Source organism: Aristolochia californica, unplaced genomic scaffold (assembly GCF_029961685.1).
Source record: "Aristolochia californica isolate CCGP_79_NKW_82.1479 unplaced genomic scaffold, dmAriCali1.0.hap1 SCAF_13, whole genome shotgun sequence".
NCBI classification, from domain to species: Eukaryota; Viridiplantae; Streptophyta; class Magnoliopsida; order Piperales; family Aristolochiaceae; genus Aristolochia; species Aristolochia californica.
In genome coordinates, this window is record NW_027181804.1 from 14,149,057 (window position 1) to 14,173,003 (window position 23,947).

General features: G+C 40.0%; 3 protein-coding genes across 4 annotated transcripts; all 3 read left to right on the forward strand.

Annotated features, from left to right (window-relative positions):
* The first annotated feature begins 2,562 nt into the window (after positions 1 to 2,562).
* LOC137948788 (protein BCCIP homolog) lies at positions 2,563 to 8,718 on the forward strand. Of its 2 annotated transcripts, none has more exons than XM_068794957.1 (8): positions 2,563 to 2,722; positions 4,790 to 4,854; positions 5,092 to 5,316; positions 7,042 to 7,251; positions 7,353 to 7,418; positions 7,511 to 7,615; positions 7,749 to 7,805; positions 8,348 to 8,718. In XM_068794957.1, exons 1-8 carry the CDS (start codon positions 2,584 to 2,586, stop codon positions 8,444 to 8,446), a joined length of 966 nt encoding a protein of 321 aa, XP_068651058.1. In that variant the 5' UTR covers positions 2,563 to 2,583; the 3' UTR covers positions 8,447 to 8,718. The 2 variants fall into 2 exon arrangements, with proteins under 2 accessions (XP_068651058.1, XP_068651059.1); XM_068794958.1 differs by having other exon boundaries at positions 7,535 to 7,615.
* A 3,796-nt stretch (positions 8,719 to 12,514) lies between these two features.
* Positions 12,515 to 12,994, forward strand: LOC137947679 (uncharacterized). Its single transcript, XM_068793459.1, has one exon. It carries the CDS (start codon positions 12,515 to 12,517, stop codon positions 12,992 to 12,994), a length of 480 nt encoding a protein of 159 aa, XP_068649560.1.
* Positions 12,995 to 15,363: 2,369 nt separating this feature from the next.
* On the forward strand, positions 15,364 to 15,942 carry LOC137947680 (uncharacterized). The gene is made up of 2 exons (XM_068793460.1): positions 15,364 to 15,384; positions 15,565 to 15,942. The coding sequence occupies exons 1-2, from the start codon at positions 15,364 to 15,366 to the stop codon at positions 15,940 to 15,942; spliced, it is 399 nt and encodes a 132-aa protein (XP_068649561.1).
* Positions 15,943 to 23,947: the final 8,005 nt, after the last annotated feature.

Consider the following 23,947-nt stretch of genomic DNA (forward strand, 5'->3'; position numbering starts at 1 on the left):
GGGATATTTTCTCATAATTCATATTTGCCATCTTCATTACAAAATTAAATCCCTCCTCTTCTACTATCATGAATGGATGCTCATGCATAAGAATCCAATGAGCAATGACTACTCTCATTTTAGCTTGATCATAATTTCCTCCAAAATCCATAAAAGGAAGTCCAGATGGACTCTGATCAACATTAGACCCCGCTCCCACTGGTTGAAAGTTTAAGGTTTTTTGTTTTCTCATTGCCACTTTTCTACTAGTGCAACGTTTCAAATGTCGACTCATATGTGTGGTCACTCCACTACTAATAACACTCAAATTGATTTTACAATGAACACACTGAGCCTTTTTTGTACCATTAAGTGATACTTCTTTGAATTCCAACCACACGTGAGACTTTTTTTGTCTTTTGGAGGTATGAGTAGAATCACCTTCATCCTCATTTATAGTAATTTCATCTGGGCCCACTTCTATGACAGAGGGTAGTGACTCTGGTGGAGTTGAGTCACTATTTATAGTTACACTAGAACTAGTGTTAATTATTGATGTCAATTGAGGAGGTGTTAACATTCTTACTTCTACAAAAAAACAAAATTACAAATTAAAAACATAAAGAAAAGAAAGTTATCTGAACAACAAAGATCCTACACATAATTTAAGATACTTGTTTATTCTTAGAGGAAGGTACGTGACATTGTGACAATCAGGAACGACCCTTGTCTTTCAATGCAGCGGGGTCTCTTTGAGCCAGTAGCCCTGCACCCAATAGTTTCCAGTCCAATATACCGATCCTTTTTTTATATATAAATTTAAAAGCTTCTAAGATAAGGAAATAAGCACACCAACATTCTCTTCTAATATTCTGATGAAATTCAACCTCAATACCAAGAAATTAATGATAAAAATGAAAAAAAATGAAATTCAACCTCAATACCAAGAAATTAATGATAAAAATGAAAAAAAATGAAATTCAACCTCAATACCCCACTATACCAAGAACAGCAGTAGATATAAGTTCAATGAGAATTAAGAAAGAAGGACAAAAACTAACTTTTTTTATTCTTTTTTATAATAAAGAGAAGTTGGATGCAATTAAGAAAGCTCCTGATTCCATTAACTATAATAGAGTATTATTGAACAGAATATGTTATTAACACTCAAAATCATGAAATAAAATTTCATTGCTAAAATATATCAAGTAACAATTTGAATACCATTGCTGTTTATTGCTGAAATATATGATAAACATACAAAATTTTATAAGAGGCCAGACACCTAAAAATAAGAAGGCAAAAAAGAAACAAGATCCCACAACATAAAAATATTTGAAAGTCTAGAATAATAACTTCATTTATGAAGAACAATGGAATTTGAGCAAAAAAATCATTGACAACCAACCAACTATTTTCCAAACATTATAGCAATTGAGCTTAGTAAGTCATTTTGAGATATACAAAAACATAACAAATGACAAAGTGGGGGATTTTTCTCCCCCACCCTTCCTTTCCTTCTTGAATGTTAGCTCAGTATGAAGTTTCCCGGCTCTCAGCCAGCTAGAATGCAATTGATGGCACACTCAAGCAAAAAAATAAATTAAGATAATAAAATAGGTCAACCTTATGCAATCTGTATAAAATGATCTTCTTACATTCTACCCTTAAATCAAGAACTCAGCATTTCAAAAAATCAAACAGTATCAACACTCAAAATCATGAAATAAAATTCATACCAGTTTTCTTACAATGATTTCTTCCCGAGTGTATTTGAACTGTCAGCTGGAAATATCGGAAAAAAAAAAAAACAGAGCTGAGTTTGCTTACAGAAACAGAGTGTGCAGTTCGGATATCCAAAAAAGCTTTCCAATAATGAAGGAGCACTGCTGAGAAACGAAGCTCAGAAACGAAGCCGAGAAACGAAGCTGAGAAACGAAGAGAGAGTTAGAGATTTTTTAGGTTAGCTCGGCGACGAAAAAAAAACAGAAAGATTAAATAAAAATCTTACCTCCTTCCGTCGGACCGTCGATTTCGTCTCGTCGGCGAGGAAAAGCTTGGATGAAGAAATCGAAGAGGAAGACGAGAAAGAAATCAAAGAGGAAGGAAGACAGAAATCGTAGAGGAATAAATCGAGGAATCGAAGAGGGAGAGGGAGAACGAGGGATTTGAAGACCAAATCCCCCATTTCCCCTGAATACTTGCCGACGGACAGCGATTTCCGCAAGAAATCACGCTGAAACGGCATGGAAATGGCAGACGGAGGTATAGGTTTCGCAGAGAAATTTCCCGAATCGAAGAGGTATCCCGATCCCCGATCCCGAATCGCTCGTTATATTAACGAGTCGGTTCGCGAGCCGACGAGCCGAACCGGGCTCTGTTCGAGCTCGACTCGTTAATGTAAACGAGCCCATCCCTGAGTTCAAGCTCGGCTCGAGCTCGAAATATAACGTTTCGAACCGAGCTGAAACTGAGCCGAACTCGAGCGGCTCGCGAGCCGGCTCGGTTCGAAGCCACCCTTACTAGTCAGAGCGTAACGTTTATAAACCCCCCAGCCTACGAGCCCCTTACAGGCTACAACGAACGAAGAACAACGGTTGAGCTATGCTACCAGGCAGGCGGCTTCTTGGCTTCTCCTCCTTCGCCCGCTCACTCGCCCGAGTTCAGTCCGCTCGCAAGTTGAAGCGTCCGCGCCCTTCTCCCATCTCCAAATCCCGCCCTAAAACCCTTTCCACCTCTTCAGGTAACACTCAATCCGTTTCCTCATTTTTTCTTCTCTAAATCTGTTTCCATGTTTCATCCTGGTTCAGTTTCGAAGCTCGAGTATCTATAGATTTAATGAAAAGATATTACATTATTACTTTCCTGCCTGCTGATTCATTGACACTCCATTTTAACCATCAATAGAACATGATTATGTCGATTTCTCGCGGCCATTGCCTCCTTTCAGATGTGAGTCATTTTGGTGCCCACTGTATGCTGCGGGAAGTGGCCCGTTCCGATAAACATGTGTCGAGAACGCTTCTTGTTCAAAACCATACGATTGAATTTGGCGAGTTCGTTCAAAATGATGGGAAAGGTTTGAAATTTGTGAATACTGTGTGTGATTTGGTGAGGAAAGTTGGAAACTAGGACCAATGGCGTGCTCATCTCGATACTGTGGAGTTACGTGGTGATCTTGTTGAGAAAATACTGCTTGAGTTTAAGGATTCAGCAGATGCTACATGGTCTCTAAGTTTTTTCCACTGGGCTGTCGGATGCAAGATTGTTTTGCACGGTGTTCAACCGTATTGTATTATGGTGCAAATACTTATGAGGGCTCGATTGCTTATTGATGCTCGAGTGCTGCTTGAGTTGGTTATAGAAAAGAATGATGGAGGCGGCTCATCTAAATTTGTAATTATAGAGTCACTTTCAAGAAGTTATGTCAACACTGATTCAAATCGTTATCTATTCTATTTTCTGATTCAAACTTATGCAAGTTTGAGGATGTCTGAGGTAGCATTTGAAGTTTGTCTCTACTTGGAGGAACATGGGTTTTCTTTTAGCTTGACAAGCTTTAATTAGTTGGTCCATGTAGCACAAAAATTTGGTCAGAATGAACTAGTTTGGAAGATATGCGAACACGTTATTGTGAAAAGGAGATTCCAAAATGATTTTACAATCAGAATTATATGCTCATTGTAAGGTTGGAAATTTTGATTCGGTCCTTAAATCATACAAGGATATGATTAAGAGAGGCTATCGCATGAATTCATTTATATATACTTTGTTTATTGGAGCATATTGTGAAATGGAATGATTGAAGAAGCAAGTCAATTGATGCAAGGGCTGAAGGTTGAGGGTCTAAAACCTTATGGGGACACCTAATAATTTTCTGGTAGAAGGATGTTCTAGGGTAAGGAGATTGGAAGCTAATTTATTATGGTTTGACAAAATGCTTGGGGGATAACTCTTACCTAGTTCTGTTGCATGCAATGAGATGATCAGGAAGCTATATGAGGCAGGTGATGTGAAGAAGGCCCATAATATCCTGACTCTTTGCTAGGTAATGAATTTATTCCCACTGAAGAGACATACTCTTATCTCATGGATGACTATGGGAAAGATGATTGTTTCCTAGAGGTTCTCAAGCTGTATCATGAGATGGAATATGCAGGCCCACCTCCTGGTCTTTTGGTGTATACATTATTAATTGGAACCTTGTTCCAATTGTGTGAAATTGTGTGATGCAGTTAAATATTTAACTCTTATAGAAGAGATCTGGGACACCAACATTGTCTATTTACAACATGTTTATTCTGGAACACTTCAAAGAAGGAAATTAAGAAAAAATCCTCTTTCTTTACAATGAGACGATTCGAAGAGGGTTGAAACCTGCTTCCTGGGACTTAGAATTTCTCGTCGAGAAGATTCACCATTACAAGATGAAAAAGAAGGGGCAGTAGTATTGGTGACAAACTGACATGATGCTATTTAATGTATGGTTTTGGTTTAGAAAGGTGTGAAAACATACAGTTCAAGTCAAATGAGATTCCATTTCTTGCTGTTGAAAGGTCATACTTTTAGATGACTATTTAACACACTCCAGTTTCTTGCATTGAAAGATACTAAATATCATTGTGATAGAGATTAATGTTCTGGATTGTTTCCACTTTTACAAAATTCCCTTGTTTGAAGTTTTGCATTGGAGTTTCTTGAAAGATTTTTGAGCAACCTTATTATTAATTTTCATTCCTTTGGCATTAATAGTGGAGAAAGTTTTGAAAAGGGTCTTTACGGCTTTATCTTATTTTTATTTTATTTTCAGGTAAAGTTGATCACTCATTAAAAAAGAGGTCCAGACATCCTGAGTCTTCCGAAGAAGTGGATGAGGTAAGCATATTTGCTCTATATTTTAATATCCATGAATAGAGTGATATGACTAAGAAAAATGGAAGTGGTTTAGAAAGTATTTGAGGAGGGTCAGCCTGGCAATAAAGTGAGCAAATTGAGGAGTGCTCATATAGCTTATTCCAACAGATTTGACGGAGCTCTCATGAGTAAGGATGGTAGCAAAAGTAGATCTTACTTTATACTATTTTCAATTGTGAGTTCCATATTCATGTGTAGGGTTTCGTCCAAGTGGATTTTGCCTTCTTTGATCCCAAACCTGAAGATTTCCATGGAGTGAAGATTTTGCTTCAGACCTATCTTGACAATCAGGAGTGGGATCTGAACGGTTTTGTTGACTTAATTCTAGGCCAGAAAAGAGTAGGCACAGTAGTTAAGGTAGAAGAAGATGAAGATGATAGTCCGTTTTCTGTCCTCTCAGCCATTAACTTGGGCTACCATAAGGTAAGTGATCATTATCTTTCATTTTCTTGTGACATTTATTGGGGAATAGATCTGATTCATTAAGTGTGCCAGTTTCTCTATTTTATTAATTGGTTTTGAAGGAAAGCTGAAAAAAATGTTTGATTTTTTATTCTATTTAGAGTAGATATCAACTAGCTACTTTGGACGTTGTTTGCATTACTCCGGATTATTCTATAAGCTGAGGCTATGACAGCTTGGGCCAGAGTCCTAAGATGTTTTTCTATCTGTCAGGAAACTAATGAAGAATTTCCAGCAGTGGTAGTTTATCTATAGCCGGGATCCCATTATTGACATGGACAAGAGAACCAGGCCCTACGAACATGGAAGTCAATTGTGATTCACATGCATTTATGTAGAATGGGTAGAAAACATGACAATCTGAAGGTTTATAAATAGCAAGAATATCATTGATATTTAATAAGGGTTCAATCATATTATGTAATTGAGGAGGGGGGGGGGGGGGGTTCTCTCTACATTTTTCTCTGGGTAACTCTTTCCCTCTTCTATCCAAGCCTTGAGGTGCTCCCCCTTCCTGCCCTTTTGTATTTCTTTTCTTTGATTCAATTCTTCTCTAACCTTTTTTTAGAAGGACTCCATTCAATAAAAAATAAAATAATAGGAAGTTATACAAGGATGTAACTGATAAGTCGCCATTTTTGAAAAAAAAGTCCTGCTTTTTAGATTTTAATTGGTACGGTGGTTTTCTGTTCCTTAAACATCTTCATTTTAACAAAAATTCTGTTGTAGGCTTCATTGGAATGGTATATTAATTTTACACATGAAGTTTTGGCTCATACATCATGAGGCCAGCATGCTTCCTTGGTTTCTGGGTCAGGCTTCCTGGGTAACTAGGTCAAGAATCCGTAACACTTGAGTGTAAAATACCTTTGATGGACTGTTTTCCAGAAAAGGAAAATTATAATGACAGAAAGATTAAGAAAAACTATTCCTAACGGTGAGGCTGCCACACCAAGCAAAGGCAGCCCCCTCCTAGGATTAAGTCTGTTGGAAAATTTAGTTTTCCTTGTGGTGTTGGTCACAAGTAAGGGTCCTTGAGCTGATAGAAAATTCGTTCCTTGGTGATGCCAATCATAATAAGCTATGCAGAATTTGAGAAGGCCACAAAGAAAACAAAGGGGAAAGACAGTCTCTTTCATGCTTCTAGGGAGCTCAAGGTGCAACTCTTGGATGCTCTAGATTACTCTTATATTTTTGAATTGGCGTTACATTACTCATGTGACCATTAATTTATTGTCTTGTAATGATTACATAATTAGTAATATATGACAATTACAAAAGAAGTAAATAACTGTGATGTAATAGATGGTGGCTTCCTACTCAAAATTTGAAATGGTTATTTGCAATGTAGTAAAGATCAGGTTGTTACTCTTTTTGTTGTGAATAATATTAAAATTCTTAATGAAAGTAATTGATTATTTTAAACCTGGATTATTTCGTTATTATGGTAGTCAAATTTAAAATCCTCAAAATTTTTATCAAACAGGGGAACAATATTTTTGGTGGCTTTTCATAGACACCCTGTTGTGTGCTACCATGCTTCCTATTTGATTGTTCTTGAGAGTAGGCAACTCAATTGGCCTGAAACCAGTAACATATTATATTTTGTTTGTATGGATATGTGAAGTAGTTTAAATGTTTGTCTTACAGTTTTGCCCTTGCTGTATGTGGTGCATTTTATGCTAGGATCATAAATGTATCAAGGAACTCAAAGAATATATTCTCAAAGGTTGTCACAAGTTAGATATCAAAGATAACCTGAAGTTATTCTTAGGAGAGCAAGCCCAAAATGTGGGTCTCTTGGTTTCTCAGCGAGTACTGAATCTTCCGCCTCAGCTTTTACCTCCACTTTATGATGCAATCTTTGATGAGATCTTATGGGCAACTGAAGATGAGGTTAGACGCTGCTGTTCTCATAAAGTTTTTTAATGACATTCCTTTATTCTTTTTGGGATTATGTGCCCCAAATATTTAAGTTTGTATCACATTTTCTAAAGCCAACCGAGGAGCTTCAGGAGTCGTACCGTTTTAAGTTCTATCTACTCGTTAGTAGGATCTACAAGGTATTTTGCTTCATTTTGCCATTTGTACATCACAATGAATATCCAATCTTTGATTTTGTGATCAGTTTTCTGTATGGTCTAAATTAAGGTAGATTTTTTTTTGTGTAAAACTGCAGAATAAAAACACAAAAGTGCAGAAAGAAGCATGTAGTGAACCAATTATCTATATTAAACCAGAAGATGAAATTTTTCAAAAGGTAATACTTCTTTTAATCTATTGACCTCTTTGCAGACATTGCTTGCCCATGTTTATTGATTTAGTGCAAACTACAGTTATAATGGTAGGCAAAAAGAGATGATTGATTTCTCTGTTTTGTTTCCTGTTCACAGCTTAGCTCGTGGTCCTTCACCTTTTCTTTGTGCACCCAACAGTTGGCACCTCGTGAGGTATGATATCTCTACTTTCCCAGGGAGTTGGCTCATTGGAGATTTTGCTTGGTGCAGTTATAGCAAAGGTCTTTGCATTCAAAGTGTATTACAATGAAACACATTTCCAGTTTTAAAGAAAAAACAGAACCCTCATTTTTCCCTTAAACAATTTGGTCCTTTTTTTGATTAATTAAGTTTGTACATCATTGTTTTTTTTTTCCTGAATTTCAATTTTGCTTGATTATGCTGCTATTTAATACCTATACAAACATACAGTAGACTTGTTTCAGTGTTTAATTCGTAAGGAAAAAGGTAAAATCACAAGAAATACCCCTATGAGAAATTCCAAAGAGAGAAATTTTTTTAAGTTCAGAGTCAGATATGAATCCCAGGGGTCCTGTTCATCCGCTTTCGTGGTGTCAATGCTATTTCATGATATGGTATCTTGTTCTATTCACATCTCTGATTCTTCTCTGCTAAATTCTTTTCAAATCCGTGACTAAAATTTCAGTGCTGGTCTATTTATAATTTACAACTGTTTTGGGTTTATTTTATTTCAGCTGAGGAATTACGAGCAAATGGGATTGGTCATGCTTGTAAAGGAGGACAGAATCCCAACATTCCGAGAAGAGTTAAAATCTTTAGTGCAAGAGTCATAATTAATACCAATTTAGGTGCAAGTTTTATTCTCTTGAGAAGATTACTTGTTTCTTCTCCATCTAAGCTGGCCAATTTTTTCCGTGAACTTTCTTACTAGTTTGTATTCTCCAGATTGCTTGAGCGTGTGTATAACGATTTGGTCAATTGTAGCTGTGGAAGCTTTTTGTTTTTGGGAAAGGGGGGAAGATATGTTATAGTGTGGAAAGTTTCATGTTTCGAACAAGCAGAGAATTGAGTAACTATCTTTTATATTTTGCTGTGATAATTTTCCAGTTACAGGCACTTCATGCCTATATGGACACTCTGCACCTCTTTGTACATTCACCACGAACATAAAAACTACATACATGAGCACGATTTCTTTTGTAATATGGTGTTTGTCCTCTGAAGCTTTAAGATAATAGTGTTATTTGGCCGCGCCTTCCCAAATGCCGGCTCTAGCCTGTAAAAAGGAATAGTTATTATCATAATCAGCTTTCGTCTGCACAAATTAGAAGACATGAAAAAATTATTCTAAGCATTATCCATAAAATCTTCACTGAGGCTATATTGAATCATAAGAACAAATTCTCTTAGTACGTGGGGAGTTTTAGTCAAATTCAGGTAGTCTGACACAACATATACAAACTTCATAATGTTTGTCAAAATGGTCCAATGCCAAGTACGTTCTATGCATTATTTTTTGAAAAAAAGGCAAATTTAAGAGATTACTGGTTGCAATAATATCACAGATACCAATTAGACATTACTGCATCGTGTCACAAAGAAATCCTAATATGGCCGTTGAACTAACTTCTTTGAGTAAATGTCTTAGTCCAGCTAGTCTTCAATGTTAGTCACCGATGAGACATTATTGCATTGTGTCACATAAAGAAATCCTTAAGAGTAAATGCCTATAGTTCAGCTAGTCTTCAATGTCAGCCAAAGTCTTATAGTAATTCAATAAATGACTCCCAAGTACAAGACAAAAAAAAAAAAGTTAAAGCAAGAGGTACTTCCCAAGTTTTCAACACATTGATATTGCCCCCAAAGAGTAGGGCTTTATCGATGTCAGTGGACAGGGAAGACCATAAATGATACAGATGAAATGATGAGAAGACCTAAATAAGGCTCCACGTAGCTCTAAAGAAAGGCTTCTCTCTTTAAAGCTGGTACATGGTTTTGATAAAGGCAGATTACAAGTACACTGGTTCTCGCAAGACTTGGGATCAATCAAACGAAAAACCATTGAAATTCTTAATCAAAAAAGATAAGAGAATGTAATCCACATAGTCACCAACCACTAAGAACAAAATACTTTGAATATGTAAAAATTCATCAACTAATCAATTGAGTAGTTCATAAGAATAAGATTCCTTGACTCCTCTGAATAACCCTTTTGTTTAGGTGATTCCTGTTATAAAATTGTATATAAATACTACTCTAAATCAATACAAAATCGTGGTTCGGTTCGGTTCGGTTCAGTCTCTCATACGGTATCAGAGCAGCTCATTAGATCCTCTGTATTTGCTTTCTTCTGGATTTTTTTTTTTTTTTTGAGATTTCTTGCTCTTCCTCTCTACCCGTAACACCCTCTCTATAACAGCCACTGGCACTGTCATCGATGCTTGCAACTTGTTGTTCTTTAGCAACTCGTTCGTGCCTCTATCGCCATCTTTTGTTCCTCCTTTGTCTACTACACTAGCTTGCCTAGTGCAACAACAAGGCAACAACAATCGAAAAAAACAAAAAACAAAAAGAGGAAACAAAATCATGTGAAAACTTCACTCTTAGCACAACCTCTAACTTTCGTGCACCTCTGACAATCCAGACCGAGCCTTCGAAACGGTGTTTCGATGTACTGTAGTGGCCGCCCAGGCGCTAAAGTGCAATCGCCACTGCTCCCAACTGTATTAGTGGGAGGTAGACGACAAAGCGCGTGCACACGTAAGTGAGCTAAACATGTGAATTTCACATATGCAAAAAAAAACTCTCACAATCAAAGACTGCTTGCTCACTATTTTTCAATTCCAGCTCACTGTCTATTTTACATAAATTGACTTAGCCTGATCAATCACTATGTCCACTACAAACAAAGTTCCAAATGCTCCAATACACTCAACAATGCTCAACACCAACAAATTTCATCTTATTAACATCAATATTTTTGTACAAACTCCTTTCAAACTCACCTCTACCAACTATCTCTCATGGAAGCTTCAGTTTGAAACTCTCTTCGTCGGGTATGATCTCCTTGGGTATATTGATGGCTCCAAACCCTATCCACCGAAGACACTCACTGTAAATCTCTCTCCAAATACAACTTACAATATCTGGATCCGACAAGATCAACTGATTCTTAATGCCCTCATTGTCTCTCTATCTCCTACAATTAACCCATTCATTGCTCGAGCTACCTCCTCTAGAGAAGCATGGACTATTCATGTTAATACATATACTAAACCATCTCATGGCCATATTAAACAAGTCAAGAATCTTCTAAACAATCCTACCAAAGGTACTATGAATATCACTAATTTTCTTCAATACATTAAATCCCATGCAGATGAGCTTGCCATACTAGAAGCACCAATGGATGAGGAAGATCTTACATAAAAGGTCTTGGATGGACTGGGAGATGACTACAGAGAGTTTGTTTGTGTTGTTCAAGCTCGAGACACACTCATCACCTTTGATGAGCATCACGAGGAACTTCTATCTTTTACAACAACCATTCATACAAACATAACATCTGATGCACATCTTTCAATCATTGTAAATCCAACGAATTGAACAAATACCACTTGGCACCCACCAAAGTCCAACAAAAACTGGCGACCACCCTCTCAATATCCTACTAGTCATGCAGGCTGGCACCCGTTGCCTAACAACCCTGGCCGACCACCCATGGCTACCAACTCAGGTTCTCCAACTTACAACACCCGACCTCGACCTTGTCCATATATGGGGTTGTTATGGACTCCATAGCATCTAGAGTGGCTAGCCGAAGAAGAGGATAGATTGGGTAAATTTGCACTTTTAATTCATTAGGGGTTTATTTATAATTTGTTTGAACTTTATGGCCCTTGCTTGGCCATGTGCGTGTTTTCCCTAATTCCCTATTTAGGGACGTGAGATTAGGTACTCTCTCTAATGAGGCCCAAGGGTGGAGCTCCTTCAAAAGCTCAACATCTCTCTTCAGCATAGGTCGTTCTAAACACCGTAAATCCTTTCCAACCTCGTCATCCAATCTGGAAGCTAGAGGAGATCGCCGGGTGACTCGGTCCATGGTAAGGGAACCTAACATCGTGGTATTAGACAGGACCACCATAGGTGATTCCTCTTCACCTGCTAATATTCAGAATTATTTTGAAGAAAATCGTGATAATATGCAATCTCAGGTTGACGCCATGCGTCAACCTCCTCACCATGGGGGCGTCCAAGGCCCAGCACCTCCAACGGTTCCCAGGTACACTAAGCTTGATTTTGCTACTTATGATGGGTCTTTAGACCCTTTGATTTGGTTACATAGGTGTGACCATTTTTTTTCCAACCAAAGAACCTAGCCTGAAGACAGGGTTCCATTAGCTACATTCCACAAGCTCGATGAAGCACTTCTGTGGTACCATCAGTTTAAAAATGAGTACACTGTGTCTGATTGGGAATTTTTAAAGAGTTTTGCATGTTACGGTTTGGTCCTCCAGCTCGCAGCAACCCCTTAGGGGATTTGATTAATCTTAAATAGACCGAGACTATCGAATAGTACCAGAAATCCTTCCAGGAAAAGCTTGCCCGCGCAAGTCACTTGGTTTGCCCAGAGCAGTTTGTCAACTTGTTTACGGCTGGCCTGGTAGAGGCACTCCCCCCTCACTTGCCCACGCCATGAACTTGGCTCTCACATTGGACACCAAGCAGCGTATCTTCAGAGACTCATTGAATAGGAGACTCCACTGGTTAGGTCCTCAACCACCCAGTGTCCCATCTCCATTCTCCACTCCCCAGCACCAACCCCCCACTCCATCTACTCACTCACAGCCATCCCCACCTACTCCCCCACCAAAATTTATCAAACGTTGTACTAAAGCTTAATGGACCAGAGACGGGCTCAAGGGTTGTGTTTCAATTGTGATAAGAAATATAAGACTAACCATCAGTGCAAAAGACTTTTGTGGTTGGAAGTGGATGATCCGGAAGAGGGTGACTTACCGGAGGAGGAGGACCAAAACGAGGTGGAGGAACCAGCCATCTCCCTCCACGCCATGACGGGGTTGCACAGCACAAACACCATGCAGGTCCATGCCACCATCAAGCATCTCATGCTACTAGCACTGGTTGACTCGGGCAGCACCCATAATTTCCTCAGCCAACTTGCAACACAACAGTTGGGTTTATCTCTTCAACAAAATTCAGGCATTTCAGTCTCTGTGGCTAACAGAGACAAGGTCATTAGTGTGGGGTTCTGTTCAGCAGTTCCATTTGTTATTGAGGGCCACACCTTTGTGGCGGATTTCTTGGTCATTCCACTTGCTGGCTTCAATCTGGTTTTGGGGATTAAATGGCTGCAGTAGTTGGGTCTGATTTTATGGGATTTCCACTCCCTTACCATGAGTTTCACACAGGCCAGTCAACAACTCACCCTCCATGGCACCCATGCCCTGCTACCATGCACTCTCCAGACGCTTTCAGTAGGTCAGAGTGAGATCACTTACCTTCTCTATTGGTAGAATTTGCAGACTTAATTCAAGAACCCGCTGCTCTTCCTCCCATTCGTGCTTGCGATCACCATATTCGGTTGAAGAAGGGCACCGAGCCAGTGGTAGTGCGCCCCTACTATTACCCTCATGTGAAAAAAGATGAGATATAATGGCAATGTTAGCAGATGCTCGCTCATGGTATTATTCAGCCAAGCTGTTCTCCCTTCTCTTCCCCGGTGTTGTTGGTGAAAAAATCTGATCACTCTTGGCACTTTTGTGTGGATTAATACTCACACCATCAAGGATAAATTCCAAATCCTAGTGGTAGATGAATTATTGGATGAGTTACATGGGGCACAATTATTTACCAAGATCGACCAGAAATCCGGGTACCATCAGATTCGGGTTCATTCTAACGACGTGGAGAAAACTGCATTCCGCACACACCATGGTCACTTCGAGTTCTTGGTGATGCCATTTGGGCTGTCCAACGCCCCTTCCACACTTCAAGCGCTCATGAATGAGGTATTCTGACCCTTCTTATGAAAATATGTCTTAGTCTTCTTTCATGATATTTTGGTCTATAGAAAAACTTGGGAAGACCTCCGAGCACACCACCTATTGCTTAACCGGTCCAAATGTGCCCTCGGTACTTCAGAAGTTGCATATTTGGGGCATGTTATCTCTGCCTCCGGTGTGAAGCCCGACTTCAGCAAGATACAGGCCATCATTGACTAGCCCACTCCTCACTCAGTAATGGCTTTAAAGGGATTTCTTGGTCTCGTTGGGTATTATAGAAAGTTTATCTATGAATATGGTTAGATTGCAGCACCGTTGAATGACCTACTCAAGAAGAATGCCTTTCAGTGGTCTGAGTTGGCCGAGTCTTCCTTCCAGCAATTGAAACAAACTTTAGTGTCAGCTCCAGTGCTACAACTACCCAACTTTTTTGAGGCTTTTATTATTGAATGCGATGCATCCGGGGGAGGCATTGGTGCCGTCTTGCAGCAATAGGGACACCCCATCACTTATTTCAGCTGCCATCTTGCTCCACACCACCACAATTTAACTACATATGAAAGGGAACTCATTGGCTTAGCCAAAGCAATTCAGCATTGGAGGCCGTATCTATGGGGTCAACCATTTGTGATCCGGACAGACCACTATAGTCTCAAATACTTATTGGAGCAGCGCCTCACTACATCTCTGCAGCAACATTGGCAAAGCAAATTAATGGGGTTTGATTTTCAAGTGGAGTACAAACCCGGCCATCTCAATCGGGGGGCAGATGCATTATCACACCAAGAAGTGAGGGACTCACACCTACACGCACTTAGCCAACCCCGATCCTTTTTGCTCGACTTCATCCGCCAGGTTATTCAGCACCACCCAGATCTTCTTGAGTTGTATGCTAAAATCGAGAACCATACCATGGACAACAACTGGGCAATTCAGGACAACCTCATCGTCTATAAGGGTGGAATCTATCTTCATCACACCTCAGCCGTCCTTCCCAGCATTATTCCCTCATTTCAGGATAGTACATATGAGGGCTAGTAGAAAATGTACTTCCATCTCAACCGTGAATTTTATTGGAGGGGAATGAAAAGGGTGATAGTCAAGTTTGTCGCCGCCTACCAGGTCAGTCAGCGGAACAGAGAGGAATCATGATAGCCCATCGTCCTGCTCCAACCACTTCAACTTCCCTCACAGGTATGGGCTGATCTCTCAATGGATTTTATCGATGGGCTTCCTCCTTCTACAGGAAAATCCATCATTCATGTAGTGGTGGATCGGTTCTAGAAATATGCACACTTTATGGCTCTCGCCCATCCCTATACGGCGACCCAAGTCACTCAGATATTCATGGGTCACATTGTCCGCCTTCACGGCCTTCCAAAGCCTATCACCAACGACCGTGATGCTTTCCTCACAAGTAAATTCTGGGGTGAACTCTTCAAGCTACACAACACGAAGTTAACCTTCTCTTCCGCCTACCACCCTCATACCGATGGGCAAACCGAGGTGGTAAATCGGACTTTAGAAATGTATTTGCGGTGCTTCGTGGGGGAATCTCCTTGGCAGTGGGTCAAATGGTTGGCTTGGGCCGAATATTGCTATAACACTTCCTACTACACCGCACTGTTCCCTTTCAAGTCGTTTATGGAAGAGACCCCCCGCGTCTATTATCATATGAACCTGGGTCATCTCGGATCGTGGCGCTGGACCAAGCTTTAGCGGAAATGGATAAAATGCTTGCCGAGGTTAGAACTCATTTGCAGCGGTCTCAAGCTACTATGAAGCACGCGTATGATAAAGCACATCGTCCCCTTTCCTTTGCTCTGGGAGATTATATCTGGCTCAAACTCCAACCATACAGACAATTTTCACTTGCAGCCACCAAATGCCATGAGCTTTCTCCAAAATTTTATGGTCTCTTCTAGGTACTCCACCGTATCGACATTGTGGCTTATCGCTTGCAGCTTCCACCGGACGCCAAGCTCCATGACATCTTCCACGTATCCCTCCTCAAGCCATTCAAGGGCGACTCTCCACTGCTGCATACAGCATTGCCTCCTATCCAAGATGGCCGGTCAATTCCTACTCCAACGCATGTACTTCAAGCCCACCGTGCTCAAGACCCATGGGAGGTGCTCGTTCAGTGGTCTGATGAAGAAATGGTGGAAGCCTCTTGGGAGCCCCTCGAGTCCTTCCAAGCCCTCTATCCAAATTTTGCGCTTGAGGACAAGCTCTTTCTTCAGGAGGGGGGTGGTGTTATGGACTCCATGGCATTTAGAGTGACTAGCCGAAGAAGAGGATAGATTGGGTAAATTTCCACTTTTAATTCATTAGGGGTTTATTTGTAATGTGTTTGAACTTTATGGCCCTTGCTTGGCCATGTGCATGTTTTCCCTAATTCCCTATTTAGGGACGTAAGATGAATGAGAAGGTAAGCATTATTCCAATCTAGAGTAGTGAGATCGGGTACTCTCTCTAACGAGGCCCAAGGGTGGAGCTCCTTCAAAAGCTCAACGTCTCTCTTCAGCATAGGTCATTCTAAACTCCGTAAATCCTTTCCAACCTTATCATCCAATCTAGAAGTTAGAGGAAATCACCGGGTGACTCGGTCCATGGCAAGGGAACCTAATAGGGGTTTTGTCAGATTTGTGGCATCCAAGGGCACTTGGCTAAGCGATGTTCATCATTTCAACTCGTACCAATTTAGCCAATCAACATAGGATTTCCACCTCCTCATATTTTGACAACACCATGACAACCACTAGCTCATTATGCTGTTACGTCACCTCCAATAATCCAGCTTGGTTACTTGATAGTGGAGCATCTCACCATGTCACAACAGACTTGAGCAACTTTTCTCTTCATGCACCCTATACTAGCTCTGATGATGTTATGATCAGCGATAACACTGGTCTCTCCATCACTCAAACTGGTTCTATATATCTTCCAACTTTCACTACTACCTTTACTTCAAATGATGTCCTTTGCATACCAACCATGCAAAAGAACTTAATTTATATCTCTCAAATTTGCACTACTAATAATGCTTCCATTGAATTTTTACCATCTTCCTTTTATATGAAGGATCTTTGCACGGGGGAGAATCTATTTGGCGTGCAACACTAGAGATGGAGTGCATGAGTGGCTAGCTAGAAAATCTATTTCTTCTCTAATTCTTGCCTTCTCTCAAATCAAAATCACATCATCCAATTGATATCATGATTATGTTATCCCGCTCTTCCCATTTTAAAACATATTCTTTCTAGTTATCATTTAAAAATTTCTACTCCTATGCCAAAAGAATTTTCATGTAATGCATGTTTTTGCAATAAAAGTCATAAAATGCCTCTATCTACTTCATCTCTTATCTCCACTTGACATTATTTTTTCTGTATGAACTTCTCCTTTTTTTTCCCAAAATGGTTTCAAATACTATGTCATTTTCGTTGATCACTTTACCAAATACATATGGTTTTTACCCACTCAAACAAAAATCTGAAGTTCAGGAAGTTTTTCATCGTTTCAAAGCCATTGTGGGAAATTACTTCAAAAGAAAAATTATCACACTTTATTCAGACTATGGGGAAGAATATATGGGCCTCAAAGATTACCTTTCTTTAAATGGCATCTCTCATCTAACAACTCCACCCCAAACACCTGAACACAATGGCTACTTAGAAAGACAAAATCGTCATATTATTGAAATTGGTCTCACCTTACTTTTTCATGCCTCCCTTCCAATTACCTTTTGGTCCCATGCCTTTGTCACTATTGTCTATTTAATAAATAGGATGCTAACCACTACACTCAATCTATTATCTAAATATAGGTTAATTTTCCACAAAGTGCCAAATTATTCTAAACTAAAGATTTTTGGCTGTTTATGTTATCCTTGGCTCTCAAAAACTTGATCAAAGGTCTAAACCATGCGTATTTCTTGGATACTTATTATCTCAAAGTGCTTACTTATGTTTTGAACCATACTTTAAAAATATTTGTTTATCGTCATGTCAAGTTTGTAGAGTCAGTCTTCCTATATACCTTCCTTAATAATTGTTGCAAGATATGGTTGACTGCCATTTTATATGGGAAGATCCTATATACCATTTTTAGCAAGTTGATCGTTTATGATGTTCTCTCACCCCCAACTTGAGGGGGAGTTTTGGAAGATGGGCCCTGGCCCACACGACCAAGGAAGACCCATACATCCAAGTGTATTAGAAGATGGGCTTAAGTCCACACGACTAAAGAAGGCCCACACAATCGTGGCATGATGGTAAATAAAGTGTCATATCATAAAAGATGACATTGATGTAATTAATTTAAGTTTTAGGGGCATAATTATAATATTATAGTTTACTCATCTATAAATAGAGCTTCAGGGAGAGGGTTAGATATAACTCCATAACCTCTTTCTTCCTCCTCTTTTTTCTCAAATATATTGTCTTTTTTTTTCCATGAGCTAATCCATGGAGTCCTGAAAATCAGCATGGTATCAGAGCATTGATTTTCTGGATTTGTAGCTATGGTTTTTTAAAATTCCATTTTTTTCTTTTATCTCTCTATCTCGCGCCATGTTTTTTGCTTGGTTCTCTCTTCTCATGAAACCCAATTTTCTTTACTATTGTTGATTTTCCTCTAATGGCAACAACGAAAGAAGTCCAGGTCTCCACCTTCCCACTCTTCATATGTTGAGCTGATCACTGAGGCTATCACTTCACTAAAAGAGCACAACAGATTGAGTCAATACACTATCACAAAGTTCATTGAGGACAAGCAAAAGGATCACCTTCCTTCGAATTGGTAAAATGGGACGAGTCTGAATCTGAGAAGCTGGCTTTGCGAGTTCTGGCCTTTTGGTTTTTTTATGCTTGACTCTGCTCCACCTCTCCATTGTAGTTCAAAGGAGAGTTTAAATTGGGAAAGTAAATTTCATTTACTGGCACGACTGCGATCCCAACAATGAGATGAGTAGGGATTCGATTTTTGAGGAGGACGAGTATTCGCAAGTGTTAGAGAATAAAAATTCTAGAGTTTGGTGAAATTGAAACATCTCCAGAGGGGAGGAAGGAAGAGGAATGACAAACAGAGTTACCCTATCTACCAAGCCCCAAAACATGAATGACGGACCCAACCCCACTTTCATGGCCACCAAGGCTCAACTCTACGGAAATACCCGTCTGACTTACCGTCCTTAGCCAAAGCCCCCTTGCCACCACCGCGGCTGTTGCTGCCGTTATTGCTATTGATTTCCTAAAATTCGTTCTCATCTCTTCGTTGCCCGATTGCTTCGTTGTCCAAGCATTACTCTCACTGGAAATCGAAATCATATTGTTTTGGTAGATTCAGCTTGCTGGTTGGTTTATTTTGGGAAGTCTCTGGCTGGGTTATCTCCTATAATTATCTCTATCTTCTTGGCTGGTTTGATTTATCTCTTGACACAAGTCATCCTATTGTCATCACTATTATTCTGTTGTTGTTGTATCTCGATGATTGGTATCTTCTGCTAATTGGAAACAAAGTGCGGTGATTATTGGTAATTCGGGAAGATTTACTGTTGATGGTCTCTCTAAGGATTATTTCATGTGTCCTTATTAAGGACTTTAATTATTTTTTATGTGTTATTTGGGCCCATGCCCATATCTGTTGTTTCTATTGTGTCTCTTTTGCTGAGACATTATTAGTGAAGGACTCCTTGCTTGATGATTATTCTTAGCATTGGTTATTCTGATGAAGAAGAAAGCACATGGTGGCCCCAACATATTATCTTTTGGTGATTCTCCATTACCCTCTTATTATTTGTTAAAATCATTTCTAAGCAATGCCTATAGACCCACTACCTATAGAGGATAGGAGTGTGCCCAGCATCCAACATGAGTCAAGTCTATTATTCAGCCAAGAAGTGTTTTTTTAGCTATACTGAGAAAGTGGGTAGACTCTGTGCCTACTATTGGGCTACTTTTTCGCATTTGAAATTGAGCGGAGAGTATTTCTGACTATGACCATTTGATTAGAGTATGGAGCTTTGTCATATACAGCTAGGAGTGATTTTTTCTCCCTCCATTATATGCCAGCTAGGTCTCTTGACAAGAACAAAGAGATCACCAGTTCGAGGGGGAGTATTGGAAGATATGGTGGATTGCCATTTTATACGGGAAGATCCTATACACCATTTGTAAAAAGCTAGGCGTTTATGATGTTCTCTCACTCCCAACTTGAGGGGGAGTGGTGGAAGATGGGCCCAAGCCCACACATCCAAGTGTATTAGAAGATGGGTTCAAGTCCACACGACCAAGGAAGGCCCATAGATCCAAGAGAGGTGGACGATGGGCTCAAGCCCACAAACCAAGGAAGACCCACACAGTGGTGGCGTGATGGTAAATAAAGAGTCATCTCATAAAGATGACATTGATGTAATTAGTATAAGTTTTAGAGGCATGATTGTAATATTTTAGTTTTACTCATCTATAAAATAGAGCTTCAGGTGGAGGGTTAGGATATAAGTCTATAACCTCTTTCTTCCTTCTATTTTATCCCAAATATGCCATATCTCTTTTTCTCCATGAGCTAATCCATGGAGTCCTGAAAATCAACAATAATCACCTACCTCGTCCCATCTCCACCACCATAGATACTTGGATTCCCCATGTGCTTACTATTTCATCAATTTCGTCACCACAACCAACTTCTAACACTTCACCTCAAAGGCGACCTCAAGACATGCCTCCTTCTAATGATAATTCACAAACCTCAGAGATGCCAACACATCAAATAGGAATTGAGAAGCAACCATGACCCATCCAACCATAACTATATGCAACCCATCCATCCATCGAAATACAATCTACCACCCACCAAGTCACCCAACGTCGCATGACTACTCGGGCCAAAAAAAATATTTGTAAACCAATTCAAAAACTCAACCTTCACACACACACACACACACAACTAACATCCCAACCCGACCTTGAACCTACTTCCATCACTCAAGCCCTCAAAGATCATAACTGGCATCGAGCTATGTTTGAAGAATATGAGGTTCTTGCTCGTAATGGGACGTGCGAAATAGTCCCTCTTAATGATATCACTAATCTTGTTGGTTGTAAATAGATTTTTTGAATCAAAAGGTACTCTGATGGGTCAATTGATAGATTCAAAGCTTGTCTTGTGCCAAAGAATTTTATCAACAACCAGGTGTGGATTACCATGAGACTTTTAACGCAGTTGTTAAGCCCAACACTGTGAGACTTGTACTTAGCAGTTAGCAATGGTTGGTCCACTCATCAACTCGATTTCAACAATGACTTTTTTTAAGGCTGACTCTTAGAAAATATTTATATGGCACAACCTCCGGCCTTTGTTGATTAAGATCATCCAACTCGTTTACTAACTTTATAAAGCTATTTATGGTATCAAACAAGCTCCACGGGCTTTGTATCATGAACTGTGTCAATTTCTTATGGGTTTAGGTTTCAAGAATTCTTAGTTTGATACTTTCCTATTTACTCTCAATACTGGCAAGCATGTTCAATTTCTACTAGTGTATGTTAATGATATTATTATTACTGGTAATAGTGATGACCTTATTTCTCAAGTTGTTGATTGCCTCACTCAACATTTCTCTCTAAAAGATCTTTCCTTTTTTTCTTACTTCCTTGGAATTGAGGTTGTTCCGTATCAAAATGACATATTACTCTCTCAATGCAGATACATCCAAGATCTACTCAGAAGAACTCATATGGAAGATACTAAACTTATTCACACCCCATTGCCAACGAACTCTTCATCATCACCATGACCTCAGGCTCTCATCTCTCTGATCCATCTCAGTTTCGTGAAGTAGTTGGCAACTTGCAATATCTCTCTTTCATTGAGCCTGATATTTCCTTTGCTATCAATAAGATGACCTAGTTTATGCATCAACTAACTGATGAGCATTGGGTACTTGTTAAACAAAATTTATGGTATTTATGTGGCACATTGGATAAAGGGCTTCTTCTACATTGCAAGTCTCCTAAATCTCTTTATGGGTTCTTGAATGCCGATTGGGTTGGCAATATAGATGATTACTCTTCCACTAGTGCCTACCTTATCTATCTTGGGCATAATCTCATTTCTTGGAGTTCAAAGAAGCAACACATTGTTGCTTGTTCTTCTACTGAGGTTGAGTATGTTATGGACTCTATAGCATCACGAGTTACCAACAGGCGTAGGAATTAATGAATGTGTTTTTCAATTTCCATGTAATTGTTTCTTGGTTTGGTTTTGTCTTTGGTTTGGGTTGGTTTAGCATTTATTGGTTTGAACCCTTGACCCAAGAGGTCTTTAGGGTTTTGGACATCCTCCACCCTATTTAAGGGGATGGCTAGGGTAATGAAGATTATCAATTGAGTTCACTTTAGTTAACGTATATTAGATAAACAGGTCAAGAGCTCCTTCAAGCTCTCTTTCCTTTTTCCCCCAATTCTCCTTTCCGAAATTCAATTCCCATCAACCCCTCATTCAATGTCAACGTCAAGCAAGGTAATGGAAGGAAGAGAAGAGAGGAGGGTGACAAGATCCATGGCTCGTGATTAACCTAACAACGTGGTATCAGACAGGTCCACCCTCGGTGATTCCTCTTCTCCAGAGGACATACGTCAAGTCCTTTCAGAACTTCAACAACGATCCACTCTTCAAGGTACTGAAATTTCTCACATCAATACTACCTTACAAACTCTGGAATCATCTCTACAATCCATCCTCCGACAACTTGCTGCACTTCAAGCACCAACGCCACCACCAGCAACCAATTTTCAACCACAACCAGTTCCCCACCAACAATTCACGCCACCACCAAATCCACCCCTGCGCCAACCAATGGGTTCAATGACCACTCACGCACAAGCACCATCAACGGTTCCTAGGTACTTTAAACTTAACTTTCCTACATATGATGGCTCTAAAGATCCTTTACTGTGGTTCACGAAATGTGAACAATTCTTTTATCATCAACAAACGGTGGAAATGGACAAGGTTACTTTGGCCGCCTACCACATGCTCGATGAAGCGCTCATGTGGTTCCATCACTACCGAAATGTCCATTCCATTCAGGATTGGCTGCACTTTAAACATGCTTGCCAGTTGAGGTTCGGACCTCCAGCTAGCAGCAACCCAGTGGGGGAATTGATCAACTACAAACACACCAGCACCATAGAAGTTTACCAAAAAAGGTTCCAAGAAAGGTTGGCCAGAGCTAGTGAATTTGTTCCTCCTCACCTACATGTTCAGATTTTTAATGCTGGATTGACAGAGGCAGTCAGATTGGAAGTGGAATTACTGGGTCCAACAAATTTGGACTCTGCAATGAATTATGCCAGGGCTGTGGAGCACAAACAGAGAGTTCTAAAAGAGTCTTTACAAAGAAAACCATTTTGGCAAAACAGAACACAGGGTACTGCATCTGGTCCACGTTTTGGGTCCTCTGCCCCTAACTGAGCAGATCAGGCTACTCATGTTCCTCCACACTCTATGCCACGTAAATTTTTGACTAAACAGGAAATGGACGCTCGAAAGGCAAAGGGCCTATGTTTTAATTGTGACGAACAATTCCTGCCCAGACATACCTGTAAACGTTTATTCAGTATTGAATTGTTGGAAGAAGATTCAGAAGAGCTTCTTGAAAATGAAATTGTTGAAGAGGTACAACAGGAAGCAGAACTCTCCCTCCATGCCATGCATGGCCTGCGTAGTTCTAATACCATGCAGGTAAAGGCCAGGTTACATCATCTCATGCTACTTGCTTTAGTTGATTCGGGCAGCACACATAATTTTATCAGTGAACCAGCTGCGCAACAATTGGGATTGGTACGTACAAATCTGCATTAGCTGAACGAGACGCTATGCTCACTGAGGTATGTACACATCTACAGGCGGCCCAACACTCTATGAACCGCTTTTATGATAAGAAGCACCGGGAGGCATCTTATTGCCCTGGAGACTATGTGTGGTTAAAGCTTCAACACTACCGCCAGCTGTCCCTGACTGCAGCCAAGCGCCATAAGCTGTCTCCAAAATATTATGGTCCATTTCCGATATTGGACCAAATTGGGCCCGTGGCATACCGCTTGCAGCTACCACCGGAAGCAAAGATCCACAATGTATTTCACGTCTCCCACTTGAAGCCCTTCCAGGGTGACTCGCCCCTACTGCACACTCCACTGCCGCCACTACATGAGGGCAGAGTCCTTTCTGTTCCGGCTCAGGTAATACAAGCACACCACATTCAAGGGGATTGGGAAATTCTAGTCCAGTGGGCAGATGCCGATC